The sequence below is a fragment of the Rhincodon typus genome, chromosome 7, assembly GCF_021869965.1.
Source record: "Rhincodon typus isolate 14 chromosome 7, sRhiTyp1.1, whole genome shotgun sequence".
NCBI lineage: Eukaryota > Metazoa > Chordata > Chondrichthyes > Orectolobiformes > Rhincodontidae > Rhincodon > Rhincodon typus.
In genome coordinates this window covers 61,971,333-61,992,994 of record NC_063338.1, presented here as the reverse complement: position 1 = coordinate 61,992,994, position 21,662 = coordinate 61,971,333, and the positions used below count along the sequence as shown (strand labels likewise).

Here is a 21,662-nt window from a genome sequence, read left to right as displayed (position 1 = left end):
CCAAACTGTCTGACACAATCCATTCCTTACAAACATACGAACAAGGAGCAAGAGTAGGCCACTTAGCCCTTCGTGCCAACTGTGCCATGCAATAAGATTGTGGCTGATATGATTTAACCTCCTAGCCACCTGTGGCTCATGCATTGTTCTTGCCTTTGTTATACACATATCATTTTCTTAATTATTGAATTTTACTAAGGATAGGCTCCCTGACTTAATTATTCAGGTTCCAGGAAAATCTAAAATCTGGCTCAGTCTTGGTTACATGAATGCCAGATTTTGGACATCCGACCTATACCTGTATAAATATAGATTATTGTATCTATCATTATCAACATTCAAATACCAATATCTTTCCCATGCATGTAGTATAGAATGGTGTACTTTAGAATGGATTGTAAAATATTAAAAAGAGTCTAAACATTCCTTTCTTCGGAATACAAGGTTTTGTATCAATTTTATCAAATGTTACTTTAAGTTGCCTGCTTTGGAATTCGGAGTTTTTTAAAAGAAAACTTGACTCCATACAGTTCAGATTGAGAGATCACTCCAGTGTTTAGAACAGTGTTGTAAATAAATACAGGAATATTTATATTTGCATTCATTTTGCATTATAATTTGAATAAGAAATTCTGCTCTCCATTCTGCACTGAGCTTTTAACCTGAGCCTGGCAAAGTTGGAACAATTGGTTTGTTGTGTATACCTGCCAACTCATGGGGTGTATGAGCTTCTGCTCATGATAAAGGTTTCTGCCACCATCCGCTTTAAGTATAGCAAGCTGCATTGCATGGTAGAGGAAAACCATTTCTTAATCTAACAAGAAGGGTTTCTTTCAGTTAACAAGGTATAGTTTACTGTATGTTATCAACCCGTTACAAGTTGCATTGATATGATAGACATTGTTGCAGAGACTTTGAAGAGGACCCACAGTTAGGTCTCATTCCATTGTGATCCTAAGCTGTTCTGCACAAATGTCTACATGACATTATCATGGTGCCAAAGGCATTCCTTAGTATTAACACTTTCAGACCCAAATACAACATCTCAATCTAAGGTTTTCTCTAATTACCAATATTATCCATTTGTGTATGGAATTACATTTGTCAATATGTCATCAACCCCCAAGTCTCTGACTTCACAATTTCAAGTAAGAAGTTCTGGTAAGAGGTGATGGATACATTCCATTAAGGGCTATTTGTGTGTGAGAGATGGTAATCAGTGGTGTGAGATTTATGGAGTGTAGTTAACTGAATTAAACCTCTGTTCAAAAGTATTCATCTTCAACATATGTCAGAGAGATAGAAAAGAATTATATCATCCAACTCAAGTACTAGTGTTCAGTATTCTTCTGAGACAAAGCTAATACTGTTTTAGAAATTAATGGGAAAAATTATGTATTGCTCGCATTTAACATTTACGTTTATTAAACATTTTTATATGTCTAGGTTTGATATATTTCCATCTGATATGCTTCCTGTTAATGCTCCGACACAATTGGATAGTCTGCCAGATGACGACAGAGAAAACATAACCATGGAAAGGTATCTTACGAATGCATTACTTTAGTCAGCATCCTTTCATCTATGCAAGATGATGGACATGGAGCTAATCAAATCAGCTGAAGATGAGTATATTAAAATGATGCACTTTTGAATGATTACTGAAGAGACCATCACATTACTTGCCATGAAAGATTTCTAGTTAGACTTTGGTTTAGCAAAAACATGCATATATCTCAAGAGGATCATGAGAAAATTTATATTTGATTATAATCATAATTAGCATCACATAGTTGCTTGGTATTAGAGAACTTGAGAACTGCTGAGAAAAGAGACATAGTGTCTAACATTTTATCTTCTGCTCATCAGGACAAAAACTCAAGAATGCCAAATCAAAATGGAACACTAGCTTACGGTGCATGAGTACATTATAAGGAGTGTCATTAATATTGCTATTTCTACGAACCATGAGCCAGCCTCTTTAGAGCTCTTTGCAGCACTGGTTCAATAGAAAAGTGTGGACTCTCAAGCCTGATTAGAGCAAGCTAAAGCTTACTCAAAGTCAGTCCTTCTGGGATAGCATTGAAACAAGAGTCAGCATAAGCCCATAAATCACAAACATTCTCCACCACCTACTGCTCAGTACAATCTCACTTCAGCTGTATCTCAGAGATGTACTGAATTAAAAACTAGATTAAAACCTGGAGCATGTAAGTTATCTAGCACAAAGATTAGACATGCATGAAAATGTGGTTTTAGATAGGCTAGATGGAATTGTTAACAACCTTGATGAATATTGTGATGACAAGTAAATAGTGTCAAAGTTGTGTTTTGAATGTTTGTAATCTTTTGAAATTGGGCAATTGCAGAAGTGAAGTAGAGTATTATGAAGGAAATGGGTTGAAATCTCAAACAATTAAAATGGGAAAAAACTGGCAGGGATGTCTTTCAACTTTTAGTCTTTCAACTTTTATTAATAAAATGCTAAACTCTAGGAAGTCAATACATGAGCTTGTTTTCATTGGAGTTTAGAAGAGTGAGAAGTGGCTTGTTTGAAGTGTATAAGATCCTGAATTGTCTTCTCTTGTGGTTCAGTCCAGAACTAAAATGCACTGTTTTCAAATTAGAAGTTGCCCTTTTAGAGCAGAGTTGAAGAGAACATTTTTCTCACAGAGGGTTGTGCAGCCTTGGAACACACTGCCTCGGAGGCGGTGGATATGTTAGACAACCAAAGGCGGGAGCCTGGGGGAAGAGCATGTAAATGTAAGAGGTCACATGATGACATATCTTGGAATAGGTCCAGCCAGAATTGACAACACTCAGTAACTGAAAAAATGCCGTTATGAACTACAGCATTTTGTTTCAATGACATTTCAGCTCCATTTTCTTAAATAAAAAAAACCCAACAATTCATATGTCACATAAACAGAAGATTTAAATTCTAATTTATGTGATATAATTAACCTGTGCATTTCGTTGTTTGCATTGAAAAAATTTTGCATAGTACTGAAAAGCAGGATATCAAAAGCAGTTAAACTCATAGAATATCATGGAATTGGTTAAATAACTTTCAGATGAAAGTCCTAACCTGTGGCCTGATATTAATAGCATAGCTAAACTACAAAGTATAGAAATAAAAATAGAAACCATATAAAATTAGATCTTTGCTGTGTTCAAACATTTGGTATTTGCAATGACATTGTGGATTGCCTCATAGTTCTGAAGAGGTTGGCCTAACACCAGAAATGCTGGAAGCCGAATTCACAATGATTGAAAGTCCATTACCGTTACCAGATTGTTCAAAGGATGAAACAGCAAAAGACGATGGGTAAGTACTTTATGCTATATGTTGACTGACAACTGTTCACATGATGAAATGTTCACATCTTTAACTTTGGAAGAAATGTTCATGGTATCACTTGATTTAGGTAGGGAAAGACAAATAGTGGAATTGGATGGATTTCCTATTATTCATGACATTAATGGAAATGAAAACCAAGCATCACGTCTGGTGAACAGCTGTTCCAATATTGTTAGTATACTAGCCTTGTCGAAGTTACCCTCCATATCTTCTGGAAAATTTATGCTGGGATAGCAAGGAGGCTGGAAATAAACTGAATAGGACTTTGCAAGAATTAATTACTACTGTCATTGTGTGCAATAATTTTCAAAGTTGTTCATAATATCGCTGCATCTTTAAAATGAGACTTGTTCTTCCTCCACGGTGGCCTGAACAGACTGTATACAATCCAGAGAGAGCGATGAGAGAAAAGAGAAATGTTGTGTTGCCAGGGAGGATGCTTCAGTGAGAGGTATATTAGAGAAAGTGGGATTCTTCATGATAGCAGAAGTGAGGAGACAGTTAATAGAATGTGTAGGGATAAAATTGCATCTGTTTTTCAGGCAAAGTCCTAAAAATGGCATTAGGCCTCTTGAATATGCAAATAAGTGGCCTATCACCTCTTGTTTGACTCTAATTTCATAGACAATGTTAAATGCTACATCCCTCAGGCCCCTAATTACACGGCAGACCAGGCAGCATCAGAGGAACAGGGAAGCTGACGTTTTGGGTCAGGACCCTTCTTCAGAAAAGAACCACACCACTCAAATTAGTCAAATGTGATTTCCTTTCGTAAAACATTGTTGACTCTGCCTAACCATATTATAACTTACAGTTCTGAGGAAGGGTCACCGGTCCCGAAACGTTAACTCTTTTTTCCTTCACAGATGCTGCCAGACCTGCTGAGCTTTTCCAGCAACTTTGATTTACAGCATCTGCAGTTCTTTCGGTTTTGATAGCTTTCCAAGTGCTCTGTACGACACTGTTCCTAACACATTCTGGTTTATTTTCTTCACTGATGTTAGACTAACTGGGCTATAGTTTACTCTCAATCTCTTGTAAAGATGATTACTTTTGGAAACAAGGGACGAAATCTTCTGCTTCTCATGGAACCAGGAAGCAGGCCAGGGTAACTTAGTTGTGTGGGAGGCCAAAAATCATCATCCAGACAATGGAATGAAATTAAAGCATTCAGCCCTCAGAGGTTTGAGGAAAAGTTGACCTTCCCATCAGCAAGATTCTGTCGACAAAAGTGTGATGTAAAATATTGGCAAACAATCAAAAATACTACAGGCATTGCAGCTAACTGTAAAGATCAGAGAAACAATTTTAGAGGTGACTGTGGACGTCATGGGCAGCTATCACTCATGTATACTAGCTCTTCCAAGAAGACCTATGTCAGTGTAGACTGGGAGGCAATCCAATGCTGATTGGCAGTGGAAGGCACTTCAGCACTGAACTTTTACGCCAGTGATTCTTTGCAGGACTCCAGTAGGGACATGAGTGGAATATTGCAGTCTCCCGCTTGCAAATGCTTCATGGAGGTGGCCAATGCATGACTGAAATAAATTGTTCAATTAACAACAGACTGAGAGCCAGACAGTCAGTGTTGTGCGATTTATTGCCATCGGAAGACTTCTACAGGTGATTGGACAATTGATTACAGACACACGATGCTGAGAGCTCCCTGGGATCAGCCAGCAACACTCATAAACTTAAAGGGCTTTTACTTTCTGAGTGTACAACTGGTTTATGAGCACTGGAAATAAATTGCTCACATGTATGTGCACTACCCAGTGAGTTCTCATGATTTGTACATCCTCACTAATTATTCGATGTCAAAAGAGTTCTCTTCCTCTCATCAACTTCAGTGTTGGCTCTTGATTGACAGCAATAACCCACAAAAGACCTGGCTGATAACATTTTCAGACCTTTCTTTGCAACAACTGAAAATTTGATCTCCATGCCTTCGTTCGCCTCACCTAAGCCGTTGATGTAAATTGAAAACATTGAGGACCATCGCTTGTCGCATCCTGACAATTTGAAAAAGACCCATTTATGCCACTGTCTTTTTTCTACCAGTCAGCCAGGCAGCCAATCTTCTGACTGTGTGAGAATCTTACATTGCTCACATCCTATATTGTGAACTCCTACTTTGCACAATAACACTGCACACCTCAGTGACATCTGGCACCTGGAAAGAAAGTGATGCAGGCATATAACTCAATATGTATTTTACATTAGAATCTGCATGCACACGTCATTTTAAAAAGGAGTTACTCATTTCTCTGAGACATTCTCCAAATGGGAATGATACTTTGCAAAGACTTTTGTCATGCAGACATCAGGAGTTCATTCGCTCACTCGCTTCCTAATTTTTCTTTTGTAGCTCTGACATCCATAGTTGAGATGAACTACCATGCCCTGCTGTGGGAGATGTCCTTGGCATCTGTCCACTGATGGCCCAAGGGCTCTGGCAGCTGAGGATTTTCTGCACAGGTGCCTGAGGAAATGAGGTCACTGGCAGAGGGGACTAGCACCCTTGGAGCCCACAGGAGGAAGTGTCCCAATTTGTGCATGATAGCACACCCCAAGTCCTTGAGAAGACCCATCTGGAAGGAGGTCTCATCCTTTCTATCACTCAGACACTGGGGTGTCATGTGACTTCTTGGTGACAGGGAGTACCCACAGAAGATTTGGTTAGTAACATCAGTTCTGACCCATAAAGCGCAGCAGAGGAGAGGAACAGTGGTGTTCTTGCCTCAATAAGGACAATAATGGAGCAGACTATTGGATTGCTTAAGATGAGATTCTGCTGCTTAGACCAGAATTATTGTGGCCTGCTGCACCCTGCAAAACTTTGTGCTAAATGGAAAAGAATTACAATGGAGTGGAAGTCCGAGTGGATATACAGCAAACACTGCACACTCTGTTGGTCAGAGATAGTAGGAACTGCCTTTGCTGGAGTCTGAGATAGCAAGGTGTAGAGCTGGATGAACACAGCAGGCCAAGCAGCATCAGAGGAGCAAGAAAGCTGATGTTTCGAGTTTGGACCCTTCTTCAGAAATTGCTCTCCAAGGTTATCACTGCCTTTCAATGGAGGCAGCCAAGTCTTTACATGTCAGAGCCTTGACAACAGTCAGGACTTGTACACTACTCCTCTACCTTGCCTTAAAATGGACTCTAACATTCTCTGCCAGATAGAGAATGCTAGAATAACACAGCAGGTCTGGCAGCATCTGTGGAGAGAGAGGGAGCGAGAGACAGCGTTAACATAGTCTGTTATGACTTCTTCAGAAATCCACAGTATTTTGCCTTTAGTTTGTGGCAGATGTTCTTTTGCTTGTCTCTCCAACAATCGGTTATGGCTGAATTCTGGCTGGTATTTTGCATGAGATTCAGCTTGGTCTCCAGCAGTCTCCTAAGTGTCAGAGACCTCAGATATTACATCCTCTGTCAACTGTGGGCACAAGTCTGTAATGTGCTCACGGGAGTGTGCCTCTGACCCAATCAGGATGTGTACTCACCAAAGTGAATGCCGCTGTGCTGGTTCAGATTGCAGGCTAATACCATGACAGTGCTATTAGTTCTAAGTCATCCTTCCCAAAGGTGGTCTTGTGATAGGGCTGGACAGACATTTTAGTTTCTGATTTGTTGCAATAACTTGTTAGTGAAGGATAAAAAGAATTAGCCAATAGTTATGCACAAAACCTTTTCTCCACAGTGTTTCACTGTACATCTGCACACCAGACTGGAGATATCCTCGCTAATGGCTGTGAAATTCTGCTCTCTCCATCTACGTAGCTCTGTTTCTATCATTATCAACAAGTCCTGATGCCTCCTCATCAGCTAGTGTGCATTCCAATGTCCAAGACTCCTCCTCCTGCTGTCTTGGAAAGTTCCCACCTGTTATGAGCAGTTTTCTCCTATGGACAGACAGAATTGTCATCCCAATGGGTGCATGAGCAAGCATTCCTCTCTCAGCTCCGAATCCCCCTGCACTAAGTGTTTGACACCCTTCATTGTCCTCCAATTAGTAAAGCACTGCCACTATAAAGTGGTTTTTACACATCAATCCACATGCTCCATCTGAAATTACAGAGTACAACCCAAACTGCGATCTGACAGCCCTCCACCCACATTTATACTATCTATGGTGGAATCTTGTTGGCATGTCACAAGTAGAGAACAGTGAGCCTTCCTCACTTCTGAGGAAGGGTCACCGGACCCGAAACGTTAACTCTGATTTTTCCTTCACAGATGCTGCCAGGCCTGCTGAAGTTTTCCAGCAACTTCTGTTTTTGTTCCTGATTTACAGCATCCACAGTTCTTTCTCTCTTTTTTTCTGGATTGTTTGAGCTTCTTGAATGCTGTTAGAGTTTTTCCAATCCAGGCAAATGGAGAGTATTTCACCACACTCCTGACACATGGCTTGAATATGGTGGAGAGGATTTGGAGGTGTTACTTGCTGCAGAATTCTCAGCCTCTGACCTGATCTTACAGCCACAGTATTTATATGGCTGGTTCAGTTTGGTTTCTGGTCAATGGAACTCCCAGATTTATTGGTAGAGAGGAAATCAGTGATGGTGATCGAATGTCAAGGGAAGTAGATTAAATTTTCTCTTGTTTAAGATGATCATTATTATGCCTGACACTTGTATGGAATAAGCATTACCTATCAGTATTAGAAAGCTTCTATGTACAAGTGACATTAGAGAATTTTACTAGTGAGTATAGAACCTCATTATTTGAATTGCTAAGCAGCAAAGATTACTGGTGGCTGAAGAGTTGGAGTAGAAGGGAAGACTTTAGATTCCCAGACCACTGGGATCATTTTTGGGGAAGCTAGGATCTGTATAAGTTCAACACATTGCATCTGATAGGATTTAAACTCATTTGGCAAGGGGATGGATAGGGAGTGGACATAAAGTAGGTGGTACACAGACAAGTGAAGAAGACCAAGTCAGTCTAGAAAACAGTGCAAATGTAGTCAAGGCACAAGGGAGCATGGCAAGGCTGGATGGCACTTAATTTAATGTAAGGAGTCTTGCAAGGAGGTGGATGAGTTGAGGATGCTGATTAATGGGTAGAGATGCAATATTGTTAATATCATGGAAACATGGTTGAGGGAGGGACAGAACTGGCAGCTCAGTTTCTCAGGGTATTGAATCTTTAAGTGAGGTGGGGACTGTAAAAGTGGAGGTAGTAACCTTAAGGTTAAGGTTGAGGAAGAAAGGATCGGACAAGGCTCTAGAGGTCTACAAGGTAGCCAGGAAGGAACTGAAGAATGGACTTAGGAGAGCAAGAAGGAGGTATGAGAAAACCTTGGCGGGTATTCGACCCCAAGGCATTCTATGCTTACGTGAGGAACAAGTGAATGGCCAGAGTGAGGGTAGGGACAATTAGGGATAGTGAAGGGAACTTGTGTGCGGAGTCAGAAGAGGTAGGTGAGGTCTTTAATGAATACTTTGCTTCAGTATTCACCAGTGAGAGGGAACTTGACGTCTGTGAGGACAGCATGAAACAAGCAGATATGCTCGAACAGGTTGATGTTAGGAAGGAGGATGTGCTAGAAATTTTGAAAAACATGAGGATAGACAAGTCCCCTGGACCAGATGGGATATACCCAAGGTTACCATGGGAAGTGAGGGAAGAGATTGCTGCCCCTTTGGCAATGATCTTCAGGTCCTCATTGTCCACTGGAGTAGTACCAGAAGATTGGAGGGTGACAAATGTCATTCCCTTGTTCAAGAAAGGGAATAGGGATAATCCTGGAAATTACAGACCGGTCAGTCTTACTTCTGTGGTGGGCAAATTATTGGAGAGGATTCTGAGAGATAGTATTTATGATTATTTGGAAAAGCACAGTTTGATTAGAAATAGTCAGCATGGCTTTGTGAGGGGCAGGTCATGCCTCACAAGCCTTATTGAATTCTTTGAGGATGTGATAAAACACATCGATGAAGGTAGAGCACTGGATGTGGAGTATATGGGTTTTAGCAAAGCATTTGATAAGGTTCCACATGGTAGGCTCATTCAGAAAGTAAGGAGGCATGGGATTCAGGGAAATATGGCTGTCTGGATACAAAACTGGCTGTCTAATAGAAGACAGAGGGTGGTAGTAGATGGAAAGTTTTCAGCCTGGAGCTTGGTGACCAGAGGTGTTCCGCAGGGATCTGTTCTGGGACCTCTGCTCTTTGTGATCTTTATAAATGACTTGGATAAGGAAGTAGAAGGGTGGGTTAGTAAGTTTGCTGATGACACGAAGGTTGGTAGAGTTGTGGATAGTGTGGAGGGCTGTTGTAGGTTGCAACGGGACATTGACAGGATGCAGGGCTGAGCAAAGAAGAGGCAAATGGAATTCAACCCAGAAAAGTGTGGTGATTCACTTTGGAAGGTCGAATTTGAATGCAGAATACAGGGTTAATGGTAGGATTCTCGGCAGTGTGGAGGAACAGAGGGATCTTGGGGTCCACGTCCATAGATCCCTCAAAGTTGCTACCCAGTCTGACAGGGTTGTAAAGAAGGCGTATGGTGTGTTGGCTTTCATTGGCAGGGGAATTGAGTTTAAGAGCTGTGAGGTTGTGCTGCAGCTCTGGAAGACTTTGGTTAGACCACACTTGGAATATTGTGTTCAGTTCTGGTCACCTCATTATAGGAAAGATGTGGAAGCTTTAGAGAGGGTGCAGAGGAGATTTACCAGGATGCTGCCTGGACTGGAAGGTAGGTCTTATGAGGAAAGGTTGAGGGAGCTAGGGCTTTTTTCCTTTGGAGCGAAGTAGGATGAGAGGTGACTTGATAGAAGTGTACAAGATGATGAGAGGCATAGATAGAGTGGATAGTCAGAGACTTTTTCCCAGGGCAGAAATAACTATTACGAGGGGGCATAATTTTAAGGTGATTGGAGGAAGGTATAGGGGAAATGTCAGAGGTAGGTTCTTCACACAGAGAGTGGGGGGCGTGTGGAATGAGCTGCTGGCAGTGATAGTGGAGTCAGATAATTTAGAGACTTTTAAGCGACCCTTGGATAGGCACATGGAGGATAGTAAAATGTAGGGTATGCAGGGTAGATTGATCTTAGTCGGATAATAGGTCACACAACATCTTGGGCCAAAGGGTCCCTGCTGTGCTGTACTGTTCTATGTTCTATGTTCTATTTACATTAATCGGGAAGTCAATTATTGCAATAAGGAGAGATGATATTTTAAAAGGTTCCACAAATGAGTTCTTATGAGTAGAACTTAAAAACACAAAGCGGGGAAACACTTTGCTCAGAGTGTACTGTATATAGACCCCAAATATTCATGGACAGATAGAAAGATGGATATGTAGGCAAATGTTAGATAAGTGTAAAAGTGATAGCATAATAATAGGGGATTTCAACTTGTCCAGTATTAATTGAGTTGGACAAAGCACTTAGAAGGGGATGAATTCTTATGCGATCAGCATTTGTCCAGTTTTTAAACTAGCACGTAGAAAGTCCGAGAGGAGTGAGGGAGGTGCTGGACCCAATATTAGAGAATGAAACCAGGCAAATGGTAGATGTGACCATGGAGGAGCATTTTGCAATGGTGACCATAATTCAGTAAGGTTTAAAGTAATTATGTATAAGGACAAAGATCAGCTGGAAATAAAGGTTCTGAATTGGGGGAAGGCCGATTTTAATAAGACGGGGTTTTTGGACTGGAAGAGGCACAGGGTCAACATGTTCCCATAAGATGTCAAGCGATATACAGGATTGTATGAAAAAATCATGGAAGTTTATGATAGAAAGCAAAGGCTCAAAGCAACAGATACGCAGAGGAGTACAGGAAGTGCACGGTATTGAATAATAAAAATATAGGAAAGTGAAGGCGGGATGAAAAAATCTAAGGCAGGTCACATAAATGAAAATCTAAAGACCTTTCATAAATATAAAACAGAAATTTGCAAAGTCAAAAATCTGAAAAGCAGAAATCTCTAGAGAAACTCATAAAATAATTACTAGATTCAAAACATTAACTCCGTTTTCTCTCCACAAATGCTGCCAAATCTGCTGAGTTTCTCCTGCAATTTCTCCTTTTATAAGTATATTAGGGACAAGAGAATAACTAAGAAAAGAGTACAGCCCACTTTTGACCAAAGTGGCAATCTGTGTGTGGACATAGTTGTGTTTTAAATGAGTACTTTGCTTCCATATCCATGGTAGAAAAGAATGCTGTAGGCCTAGAAATCAGGTACGGGAACTGTGGTAAACTTGAACAAACTAGCATTGAGAAGGAAAAGGTATTTGTGGTTTTAGCACGCTTTAAAGCGGATAGCTCCCCAGGGCCAAATGTGTCTGTAGTGGCACGTTGTCTCAGAGGTTAGGACTGCTGCCTCACAGCGCCAGGAATCCGGGTTCGATTCCACCCTTGGGTGACTGTCTGTAAGGAGTTTGCACATTCTCCCTGTGTCTGCATGGGTTTCCTCTGGGTGTTTTGGTTTCCTCCCACAGTCCAAAGATGTGCAGGCTAGGTGGATTGGCCATGCAAATTTGCCTATAGTGTTCAGGGATCTGTAGATTGGATGTGTTAGCCACGGGAAATACAGGGAAAAGGTAGGGGGATGGGTCTGGGTAGGATCTTCAGAGGGCCGGTGTGGACTTGTTTGGGCTGATACTGGAGGGATTCTATGCTGTGGGAGACATGGGAGGAGATTGCAGGGGCTCTGAAATTAATTTTCAAATCATCTTTGCCCACAGGAGGGGTGCCAGAGGATAAGAGGACTAATGCAGTATCATCATTTGAGAATGCTGCTCAGGAAAAGTCATAAATGTAGAGACCTGTGTGACTAACATTTGTGGTATGAAAACTATTGGAAAAATTTCTGAGGGACAAAAGTAATCACTACTTGGAGAGGTGAGGATTAATCAAGAATAGTCAGCATAGATTTGTAAGAGGGAGATTATGTCTAACAAATTTGAATTGATTTTTCAAGGAGGTGATTAGGTGTGTAAATGAGGTTAATGTAGTCAATGTAGTCGACCTGGACTCCAGTAAGATCTTTGAAAAGGTCTCACATGGCAGACTGATTAAGAAGGGAAGTGCCTATGAGAACCAGGGCAGTTTGGCAAAGAGGATCCAAAATTAACGCAGTGACAGGAAGCAGAGGGTGATATTTGTAAGGTGTTTACAAAACTGGAAGCCCTGTGTCCAGTGGTGCACCACAGGGTTCAGTGCTGGGTTGTTTGCTGTTTGCAGTGTACGGTAATGATCTAGACATGAATGTTGGAGGTACGATCAATAAATTTATAAATAACACAAAAATAGGTCCTGTGGTACATAGTCTGAGGCTTTCCTCCTCACTACAGGATGATACAGCCGTGCTGGTCAGATTGTCTAAACAGTGGTGATAGAATCTAATCGTGAAAAGTGAGAGATGATACATTTTGGTAGGACTGACAAAACAAGGGAGTACATGTTGAAGGGTAGGAAGTAGGGAGGGACCTTGGTGTGCATGTCTGTAGAAATATGAAGGCAGCAGGATAGGTAAACAAGATGGTTAAGAAGGCATATATAATATTTAACTTTATTAGTCAAGAGTTGAATACAAGATGAAGGAGACTATAATGAAGCTGCAAATAACATCAGTTAGGCCACAGCTGGAGTACTGTGTGCATTTCTGGTTGCCACACTATAGGAAAGATGTAATTGCACTAGAGAGGGTGCAGAAGAGATTCACCAGGATGTTGCCTAGACTGCAGTGATTCAGCTAAGCTAGGGTTGTCTTTCTGAGAATTCACTTTCTTTAAGAAGTTTTAGAAATAATATTAATTGCAAATGTGTTTTATTTTCTTTCAGCGAGCCATTAAATGCTAATCTTTCGCAAACATCTTTTGCTGATGAGATCATTACAAGGTAAATATTGGAAAAACAGTTGGTAACTAATTGTCCTTTGTCTGAAATATCTAAGAGCTGCACACAGCTGTTGCTTGTATGTTTTCCTGCAAATTTTTAACCAGTACAACAATGGAAGTTGAGTCCTTATATCACAACTTGTTTCACCTGTAAGACATGATATATACAGCACAGTCACCCATAGCCAGGATATTCTAAGTTATGAAAAAGATCATTATATTGTTTTAATTATCAGTTTAAAATAATTTAAAATTATTTCAGGGCTCTTTGGCTCACAATTTTATCGTAAGAAAAGAAGGAATATCAGGGAATGAAATGAAATTCAAAGAACACACAAATTCAAAGATTATTAATAAAAGTCATGATTTATTTAGCGCACTGTTGAAATGTAAGTCACCAAGCACAGAACTAAAAACAGTTTGGGCAATTTACGTAATTATTAAGAGCCTGAATAATAATATAAAGAACAGTTAGTTAAACAATACACCGTTCAAAATTAAATCAAACAATCTAATTCCCTCCCAATTTGTTCTCTGTTAATGGTAGTCAAAAAACATGACAAAATACTGTTGGCTTACCCCTCATTGCCTAATGACTCAGAGGTTTCCAAGGCAATGAACAAACTTGGGATACTGCATGATTTGCATATTTTGAATTACCCTTTATTGAATATTTAAAATATTGTGCAGACCATTGTGAGAAACGTTTCGGTCAAGACCAGCAATCCATGTTTTTGCATTTGAATCAAATGCACAAACATTTTCAACTTAAATTTTGCCACAAAACAATCAGTTACAATTTCTCAATCCCATTAGTACAGTTGTATGACAGATCTCGACCCCCTCTAATTTATGGACAACAAAAAAATGAGCTATGGATCCAAGCTTCAGGAATGAGTGCCGTGACTTCCTCAGGAAATGCCCAAGACACTAATTTGGCAACTGCTGACTTCCAAAGACTGGTATTCCCTTAAAACAGGCATTAAACTCCTGAAGCATGATGCTGCATTGAATATTCTAATGGAGGACATAACGAGCTGGATTTACCACATCCCACTAGGGAGGGGATGACAGATGGAGATGGAGTTCTGGGAGTTCCTGTAAAATGATGAGAGGAGGAACAGGGTACAGAACCTGTCATCTTCCCACTAGCATGCCCTTTGCCAGCAGTGGTAGGGGGATGATTGCACTCCCATCAGGGGCTAATTGAACCACTTAAGTTGCAAGTAAGGACCACTTTCTGCCTTTCCTGGCAGGTAGACCTTGCTTGGTTCATGGAATGGGGTACCCTCCAGCAATGGTGCTTCCTACCCTCAGAAACCACCCAAACGACCCCGCCAAGTGGGGGCTATCTGACTAGTCCCAATGTCCCCAAATCCCAATTATATGGTTAAGAGGGCCGCATGCTTCCTTAGAATACATTTCAACCAGGTACAGTCCCAGCAGTGGCTGCCTCTCCCAGTGCCACTACTGAGCTACCAGCCCTCCAACTGGCATTCATTCCTGGGGATGGACAATTGTCCTTTGAATACATCACAAGGAAATTAATAAAGCCTGCATATTAATAGCTTTGATTTAGGTCTATGAGGATACAACAAGATGAACTGGACCTGTGATTTCTTTTCATTCATCTGTTATCATTAACATTGAGTTCACATCTTCAGGCTCAATGCGAGCCAGGATCTCTCTGCACATAATTAGCCGAGTCATGAAAAAAACTTTCAAATTGAGCAATCCAAGGTGTAGTTGCTCAAACAAAATGCTCGCTTAATTAAGTAAATGCAGGCTCAAATATTTTGTCCAAATGCAAGTTAATTACTTAGACACAAAATACAACTATTGTTATGGTTACTCAATTAATTTGGAGAAGCTGGTTTCCTGAAGATTCGGGTTTAGCTTCTGAAACAAAAACAGAAATTGACGGAAAAACTTAGAATCTGGCAGCATCTGTGGAAAGAAAGCAGAGTTAATATTTCAAGTCCAGTGACTCTTCATCAGAACTGTTTGTAACTAAGAAAAGGTGGTGTTTGTGCTAAAACCAAGGTTGCGATGAGGGCATTACGGCAGTGGTGTGGGGAAAGTCGTGGCAGGAAATGGGAGTAGTAAGCGGATATAAGGAGATGGAGCCCAGAGAGAAAGAGACAGCAAGAAAGAGAGATATCAAAGAGGTAGGTAAATGAGATTTTAGATAGGTGGGGTAAAAATCTCAAACTGTAAGGGAGGGGGCTTCAAAACACATTGATTTGAGGCCCTTTAAGGGAAACAACGTTACAAACAGACCCATGCATAGTACAGGACTTAGATCTTCCAGGTCCCTAATGCCTGGTGCGTAAAATGTATTGCTCCCTGTGTACTGTATTGTTTCTTCCCTACACATTGCTGAGAAATTCATTCACACCAACACTTTTGGAACAGAAGCCAGGGAAAGAATAGAGATGTTTTATCATGAGGGGCAATGGTGACAGCAGAACCCATTGTCCTTTTGTCTATCTTGTTTCCACATGGAGCAGCAGGCTGTCACCATCCATCTTGTACATCTTGTATGAACATAAAGTTAGGCATCATGCTGGCAAATTTACATTCAAGGCTACACACAGTCAACAAATAGATGTTCCACATAAACAATCAAATTTATACAGACATGATGTTTCATGTACAATGTGCAGTCACCTGTGCCACCAAAGTGCCCTCAATGTTTCCTTTCTTTCCTTTTTACTCTCATCTTACATTCCACTTCTGGGATGAAGGGAACCCACTCAGCAGTGAAGCTGACCCTAGAGGTTTGCTTCAGAGACCCCAGGGTATTTACCAGAAGCAAGTGGACTATTCTTGGCTTGAACTTCCAAGGATCAGAGAGGCAGAAAGAGAAAACGCCACAGTCAGTGGTTAGAAGTGGTGTACAATGAATGACACTTAAAATTCAGACTACTGTGAAAGAACTTACTGCATTAGCAGGACGTGGATATTGTAGCATTTCTGCAGGAGCAGTCCTGGTCTTCTGTGAGAAAGAAAATTCTTTCCGCGTAGGAGGTGAGAAGTCTAATATCTAGCAACCCTCCACCCTATCTGCCCTATCTTCACCTGGAATGGGAGAAAGGGAGTGACTAAGTGAGCTAAAACTGGGTGCATGGTCAAAAAGTGTTCAGAGAGCATGAGTAGGCTGCACAAAGTCCATGTATTGTGAGAGTTTGAGATGGGACGATGTTGCAGGCAGTAATGGCAGACCATGAGCCTTGGTGGGAAGTGGGTGCAGTTTCAGAGGTAGAATGTGTAAGGTTTTGGAGTAGATCTGTAGCTCGGGTTGTGGGTGTTGAGGTTGGTTGACTCGCCGAGCTGGTTTGTTGTTCCGCAGACGTTTCATTACCGTGCTTGGTAACATCCTCAGTGCAGCCTCTGATGAAGCGTCGGTGTGTTTTCCCGCCTGGTTTTTAAACTCTGGGGTCCGTTGCGATGGATTGCCTCACTTCCGGGTTTCCTCCGTAGTGGAATGTATATGGGGTCGAATTCAATGTGTTTATTAATAGCCTGCTTCGTGGAGTGCCATGCTTCCAGGAATTCTCATGCTTGTCTCTGCCTAGCCTGTCCCAGGATCTTGGTGTTGTCCCAGTCGAAGTCGTCATTCTCCTTGTCCATGTGGATTGAGATGAGTGAGTATTGGTCGTGTCTTTTTGTAGCCAGTTGGTGTTCATGTACTCTTGTTGTTAGTTTCCTTCCTGTTTGTCCGATGTAGTGTTTCTCGCAGTCTCTGCAGGGGATCTTGTAGATGACATTGGTCCTGTCCATGGCGGGGAGTGGGTCTTTAGTTCGGGTGAGCACTTGTCGTAGGGTTGATGTGGGTTTGTGTGCCACTCTGATGCCCAGCAGTCGTAGAGTTCTTGTGGTGAGTCCTGACGTGTTCCTGATGTAGGGTAGTGTGATGAGTGTGTCAGGGCGTGTAGAATCTTTCTGATGCTGTTCCTGTAGGCATCTCCTGACCCAGTTCTTTGGATATCCATTATCCTTGAACACTTGGAAGAGGTATTCCTCCTCCTCTTGGCGTAGTTCCATGTTGCTGCAGTGTGTTGTTGCCCATTTAAATAGTGTTCGCACGCTGCTTCGTTTGTGTGTGCTGGGATGGTTACTATTGAAGTTCAATACTTGGTCTGTGTGTGTGGCTTTTCGGTGTACTTTCGTTTGCAGTTCCCCATTTGTCTTGCGCTCTACCATGACGTCCAGGAATGGGAGTTTTGTTCTTCTCCTCCTCTCTGGTGAATTTTGTTCCAGTGAGGGTGTTGTTTATGAGTTTGTGTGTCTCTTCTAATTTGGTCCGTTTAATGATGATAAAGGTGTCGTCTACGTAGCGTATCCATAGGTTAGGTTGGATTTGCAGAAGGGCAGTCCTTTCCAGTCTTTGCAACACTGCTTCTGTTATGAGTCCGAAGATAAGCGATCCCATGATTGTCCCGTTGATTTGCTCGTATGTTTGGCCATTGAAGGTGAAGTGTGTGGTCAGGCATAGGTCCAGTAGTTTAAGCATGTTGTCCTTTGATATGGTTTCACTGGGGTCGTGTTCTTGTTCAAGTAGTATTGTCATTGTTTCCCTTGCTAGTGGTATGTCTAGTGGTATGACGCTAATAGGGCGGTGCCATCAAACGATATCATGGTCTCTTCGTCCTCTATCTTTATGTCTTTGATGGAGTTGAGGAATTCTTGGGCTGAGTGGATGGAGTGGAGTGATTTGTTGTCTAGGTGCTTGAGTCTTCTTTGTAGTTCTCTGGCTAATCTGTGCGATGGAGTGCCTGGTAGGGAGACTATGGGTCTGATGGGGTCTTCCAGCTTGTGCACTTTAGGGAGGCCATAGAATCGGGGTGTGTTGGTTCCTTCGGGTTTCATTCTTAAGAAATCTGTTTTGTTGATCTGTCCTGTTTGGTTAAGTCTTTGTAGCGTGTATAGGATTTTGTTGCCTAGTTGCAGTGTCAGGTCAGTTTGTATTGGCCAGTATGTGTTCTCGTCAACGAGCAGTGCTTGTGCTTTGGAGATGTAGTCCTTTTTATTCATTATCACGGTCATGTGCCCTTTGTCTGCCGGTCATATTGTGATGTTCTTGTCCTTCTTTAATCTGTCCAGGGCTTGTCTTTCCCGTGTGTTGAGGGTGCTGAGTTCCCTCTTTCTGGTTAGTGTCGGGACTACTGTCTGTCTTATAGTTTGTTGTATTTCTTCGTTGATGTTGTTGGTCCTCAGTGTGGCTTCCAGTGTGGCTAGCCACTCCGTTTTGTTGGCATCCCTGTAGTTGTAGTTCAGTCCCCGGGTGAGAACGGCATTTTCCGTGTCTGTCAGTTTCCTGTCAGAGAGGTTCCTTATCCATGTGTCAGTTTTGTTGTTGTCCTTTTTGTGAGTAAGTGTGGTTAGCTTGTCTGGCAGGGTCTGTCTTCTCTTGGCTCTTGTGGTCTTTCGGCTGATGTTAATGGCTCGTTCCATGTCGGTTGTCCAGTCTTGATTGGTAGCTTCCTGGAATAACGTTTTTTGGCGTGTAATTCCTCTGTTGTATTTGTGGAGCTGGTTGTGTGCACCATTTATCATTACCCTTACCATCTTGCGGCCGTTTTGTTCTGCTGTTTTCCGGGCTTGTGGGTTGTTGATGGTGGTTTATACTTCATGCTGCGTGGTAATACCTGGTTCCCGAGGCATCCATGTAGGAAGTAGAGTTGTTTGCGGGTTGCGCTCTCTCGTTTGGCGTAGTTTTCCCATTTCCTTGCCAGTTTGAGCGTGTTGCGCCCGTAGGTCTCTAAGATTTTGGAGTAGATCTGTAGCTCGGGTTGTGGGTGTTGAGGTTGGTTGGCTCGCCAAGCTGGTTTGTTGTTCCGCAGACATTTCGTTACAGTGCTTGGTAACATCCTCAGTGCAGCCTCTGATGAAGCGTCAGTGTGTTTTCCCGCCTGGTTTTTAAACTCTGGGGTCCATTGTGATAGATTGCCTCACTTCCGGTACCTGGTTCCTGAGGCATTCATGTAGGAAGTAGAGTTGTTCGCGGGTGCTCTACAACAAGTGCTCACCCGAACTAAAGACCCACTCCCCGCCATGGACAGGACCAATGTCATCTACAAGATCCCCTGCAGAGATGTCGAGAAACACTACCTCGGACAAACAGGAAGGAAACTAACAACAAGAGTACATGAACACTAACTGGCTACAAAAAGACACGATCAATACTCACTCATCTCAATCCACATGGACAAGGAGAACGACGACTTCAACTGAGACAACACCAAGATCCTGGGACAGGCTAGGCAGAGACAAGCACGAGAATTCCTGGAAGCATGGCACTCCACGAAGCAGGCTATTAATAAACACATTGAACTCGACCCCATATACATTCCACTACGGAGGAAACCCGGAAGTGAGGCAATCCATCGCAACGGACCCCAGAGTTTAAAAACCAGGCGGGAAAACACACCGACGCTTCATCAGAGGCTGCACTGAGGATGTTACCAAGCACGGTAACGAAACGTCTGCGGAACAACAAACCAGCTCGGCGAGCCAACCAACCTCAGTAGAATGTGTAAATTAACAGAGATAAGAGTGGTACTTGGACCGACAGAGCAGAGAGATCATTGAAATTCTTACGGCACTGCTGGCCATTCCCCCATACTGTCAAGAACAATTGACCCTGTGACAACCTCAGAACAGTCTTCCTTGGCCTGGGACCTCTCTTGCTGGTCCTCTGGGAAGAGAATTCCCCCCACCCTAAAACCTTGCACCATCATGTCCACCAAGGGTCTCCAGGTCACTATTGAGAATCACTGCACCATCTTTGCCATTTCTGACATTGCCAAATTATGTCTGTCACCAAGCAGGCCAGCTTCAGAATCCCTGGTGCACAACAGCCTTTTAAATATGGCACAGGAGCCAGAAGTGCCTGTCTTTAGCGGTCAGAATCACTCGAGAGAGACACTGTAAGGTGGAGATAGATAGTTAATGAGATGAGTTTGATAAGATAGAGTGAGAAATCTCTTTGCAGCAAAAGACCCTCCAAAAAATCCAATGTACCTCGCAGTTAACCAAAAAGGAAGTGGAAGTATCCCCCTCTGCTGAAACCTCTGTCTGACTATGTTGTAGAAGATATGGCATTACCGTTTTAAGGCAATGTAACTTGCAGCCTTTCTGTGGTCACCCTTCAAGCTCTTTCAGCAATGCTCCTCTGTGCTTCAACCAACCTTGCCAGAGTTACCAACTTAACATCTCAGCTACAAGTTGTTGAGTGGCCCTTTAAATAGTCACTTTGCTTCCGAGTGCTTGGTATTTCAGAAGTGAATATTGAAGACATTCCCTGCACATTTGTTGATGAGTTTTTGGTTATTTGTGCATGACATCAGCCTAGTGACATGATCCTTGGGTGCAAGCAATCTGACCCTCCAGTTGCCTCACACATGGGGCTCCACACACAAAGCAGCCAGTCATGCCACCTGCAGGTAGAGGTTTCTCTGAACTTCTGATCTTCCACAGCAACTTCAGCTGAAGATCAGAAGAAATGCCAAAGGTACAATTTATTCAGAGATAACAAGGTGTGGTGCTGGATGAACACAGCAGGCCAGGCAGCATCAGAGGAGCAGGAAAGCTGACGTTTTGGGTCTGGACCCTTCTTCAGAAAAAATTCTATATTTATTCAGGTTTTCCACTGATTTTCCACCAAAAGTATTGTAGGAGATCAGGAAACACTTGCAAATATCTATCTACCATATTGCCTCTCACTGTGCTAACTAGTAATAATCTGAATTTTTTCAGGGAACAACGAGAAGAGCAGCTGAACCTTTGGCTAGAGTCCAATAATAACCGTCTGGGATCAAGTATTCAAATGCGGTTTGAGCAGCTAAGACAGATATGCATCAACAAGCAGTTGCTTCTTAACTGAGTTACCTTATTCCACACGAAACTGAACTGCTACTGCTTTGGTTATATTTTTAACTTTAAAGGACAAATTTGCTGTTTGGCATGTAATCATTGTAACATTTGCAATCAGTTTTTAGAGGTCGATGTTTGAGTAAAATTAATTGATAAATGATTGAGATTCCAGCATTATCATCAGCCAGGAATTCAACAGGAATTCTGAGAGTCCATATTACAATGAATGTCGATTAAAATTATTGTAAATAAAGCTAAAACTGAGAATTATATTTACAATTATGATTTTATGTACGCTTTGTTTGCATTCAATTTTAAATATAACATTACAATGAAGGTTGACAGTTTGGAGGAGGCAGGTTCAGTCGGAACATTGCGAAAGAATTTAAATTTGTTTATATTTAAATGTAATGTGAAAAGCTATGGGGAGAAGGTAGGAGAATGGTACTCAATGAAATGTTCATTTGAAGAGCCAGTGCAGACATGTTGGACTAAATGGCCTCCTTTTATGCTGTAATAATTTGTGATTTCAGTATGACCTACCAACCCTGTAATTCTAGAACTCTA

At 41.9% G+C, this 21,662-nt stretch overlaps 1 protein-coding gene across 1 annotated transcript in view; it reads left to right on the top strand.

Annotated features, from left to right (window-relative positions):
• cfap221 (cilia and flagella associated protein 221) overlaps nt 1-21,272 on the top strand; it is a 202,526-nt gene extending 181,254 nt beyond the window's left edge. The window contains exons 23-26 of the mRNA XM_048599324.1: nt 1,447-1,542; nt 3,218-3,328; nt 13,162-13,218; nt 20,979-21,272. Coding sequence (XP_048455281.1) covers nt 1,447-1,542; nt 3,218-3,328; nt 13,162-13,218; nt 20,979-21,105 — 391 coding nt within the window. The 3' untranslated portion in view covers nt 21,106-21,272. The remainder of the gene's footprint in view (nt 1-1,446; nt 1,543-3,217; nt 3,329-13,161; nt 13,219-20,978) is intronic.
• Nucleotides 21,273-21,662: the final 390 nt, after the last annotated feature.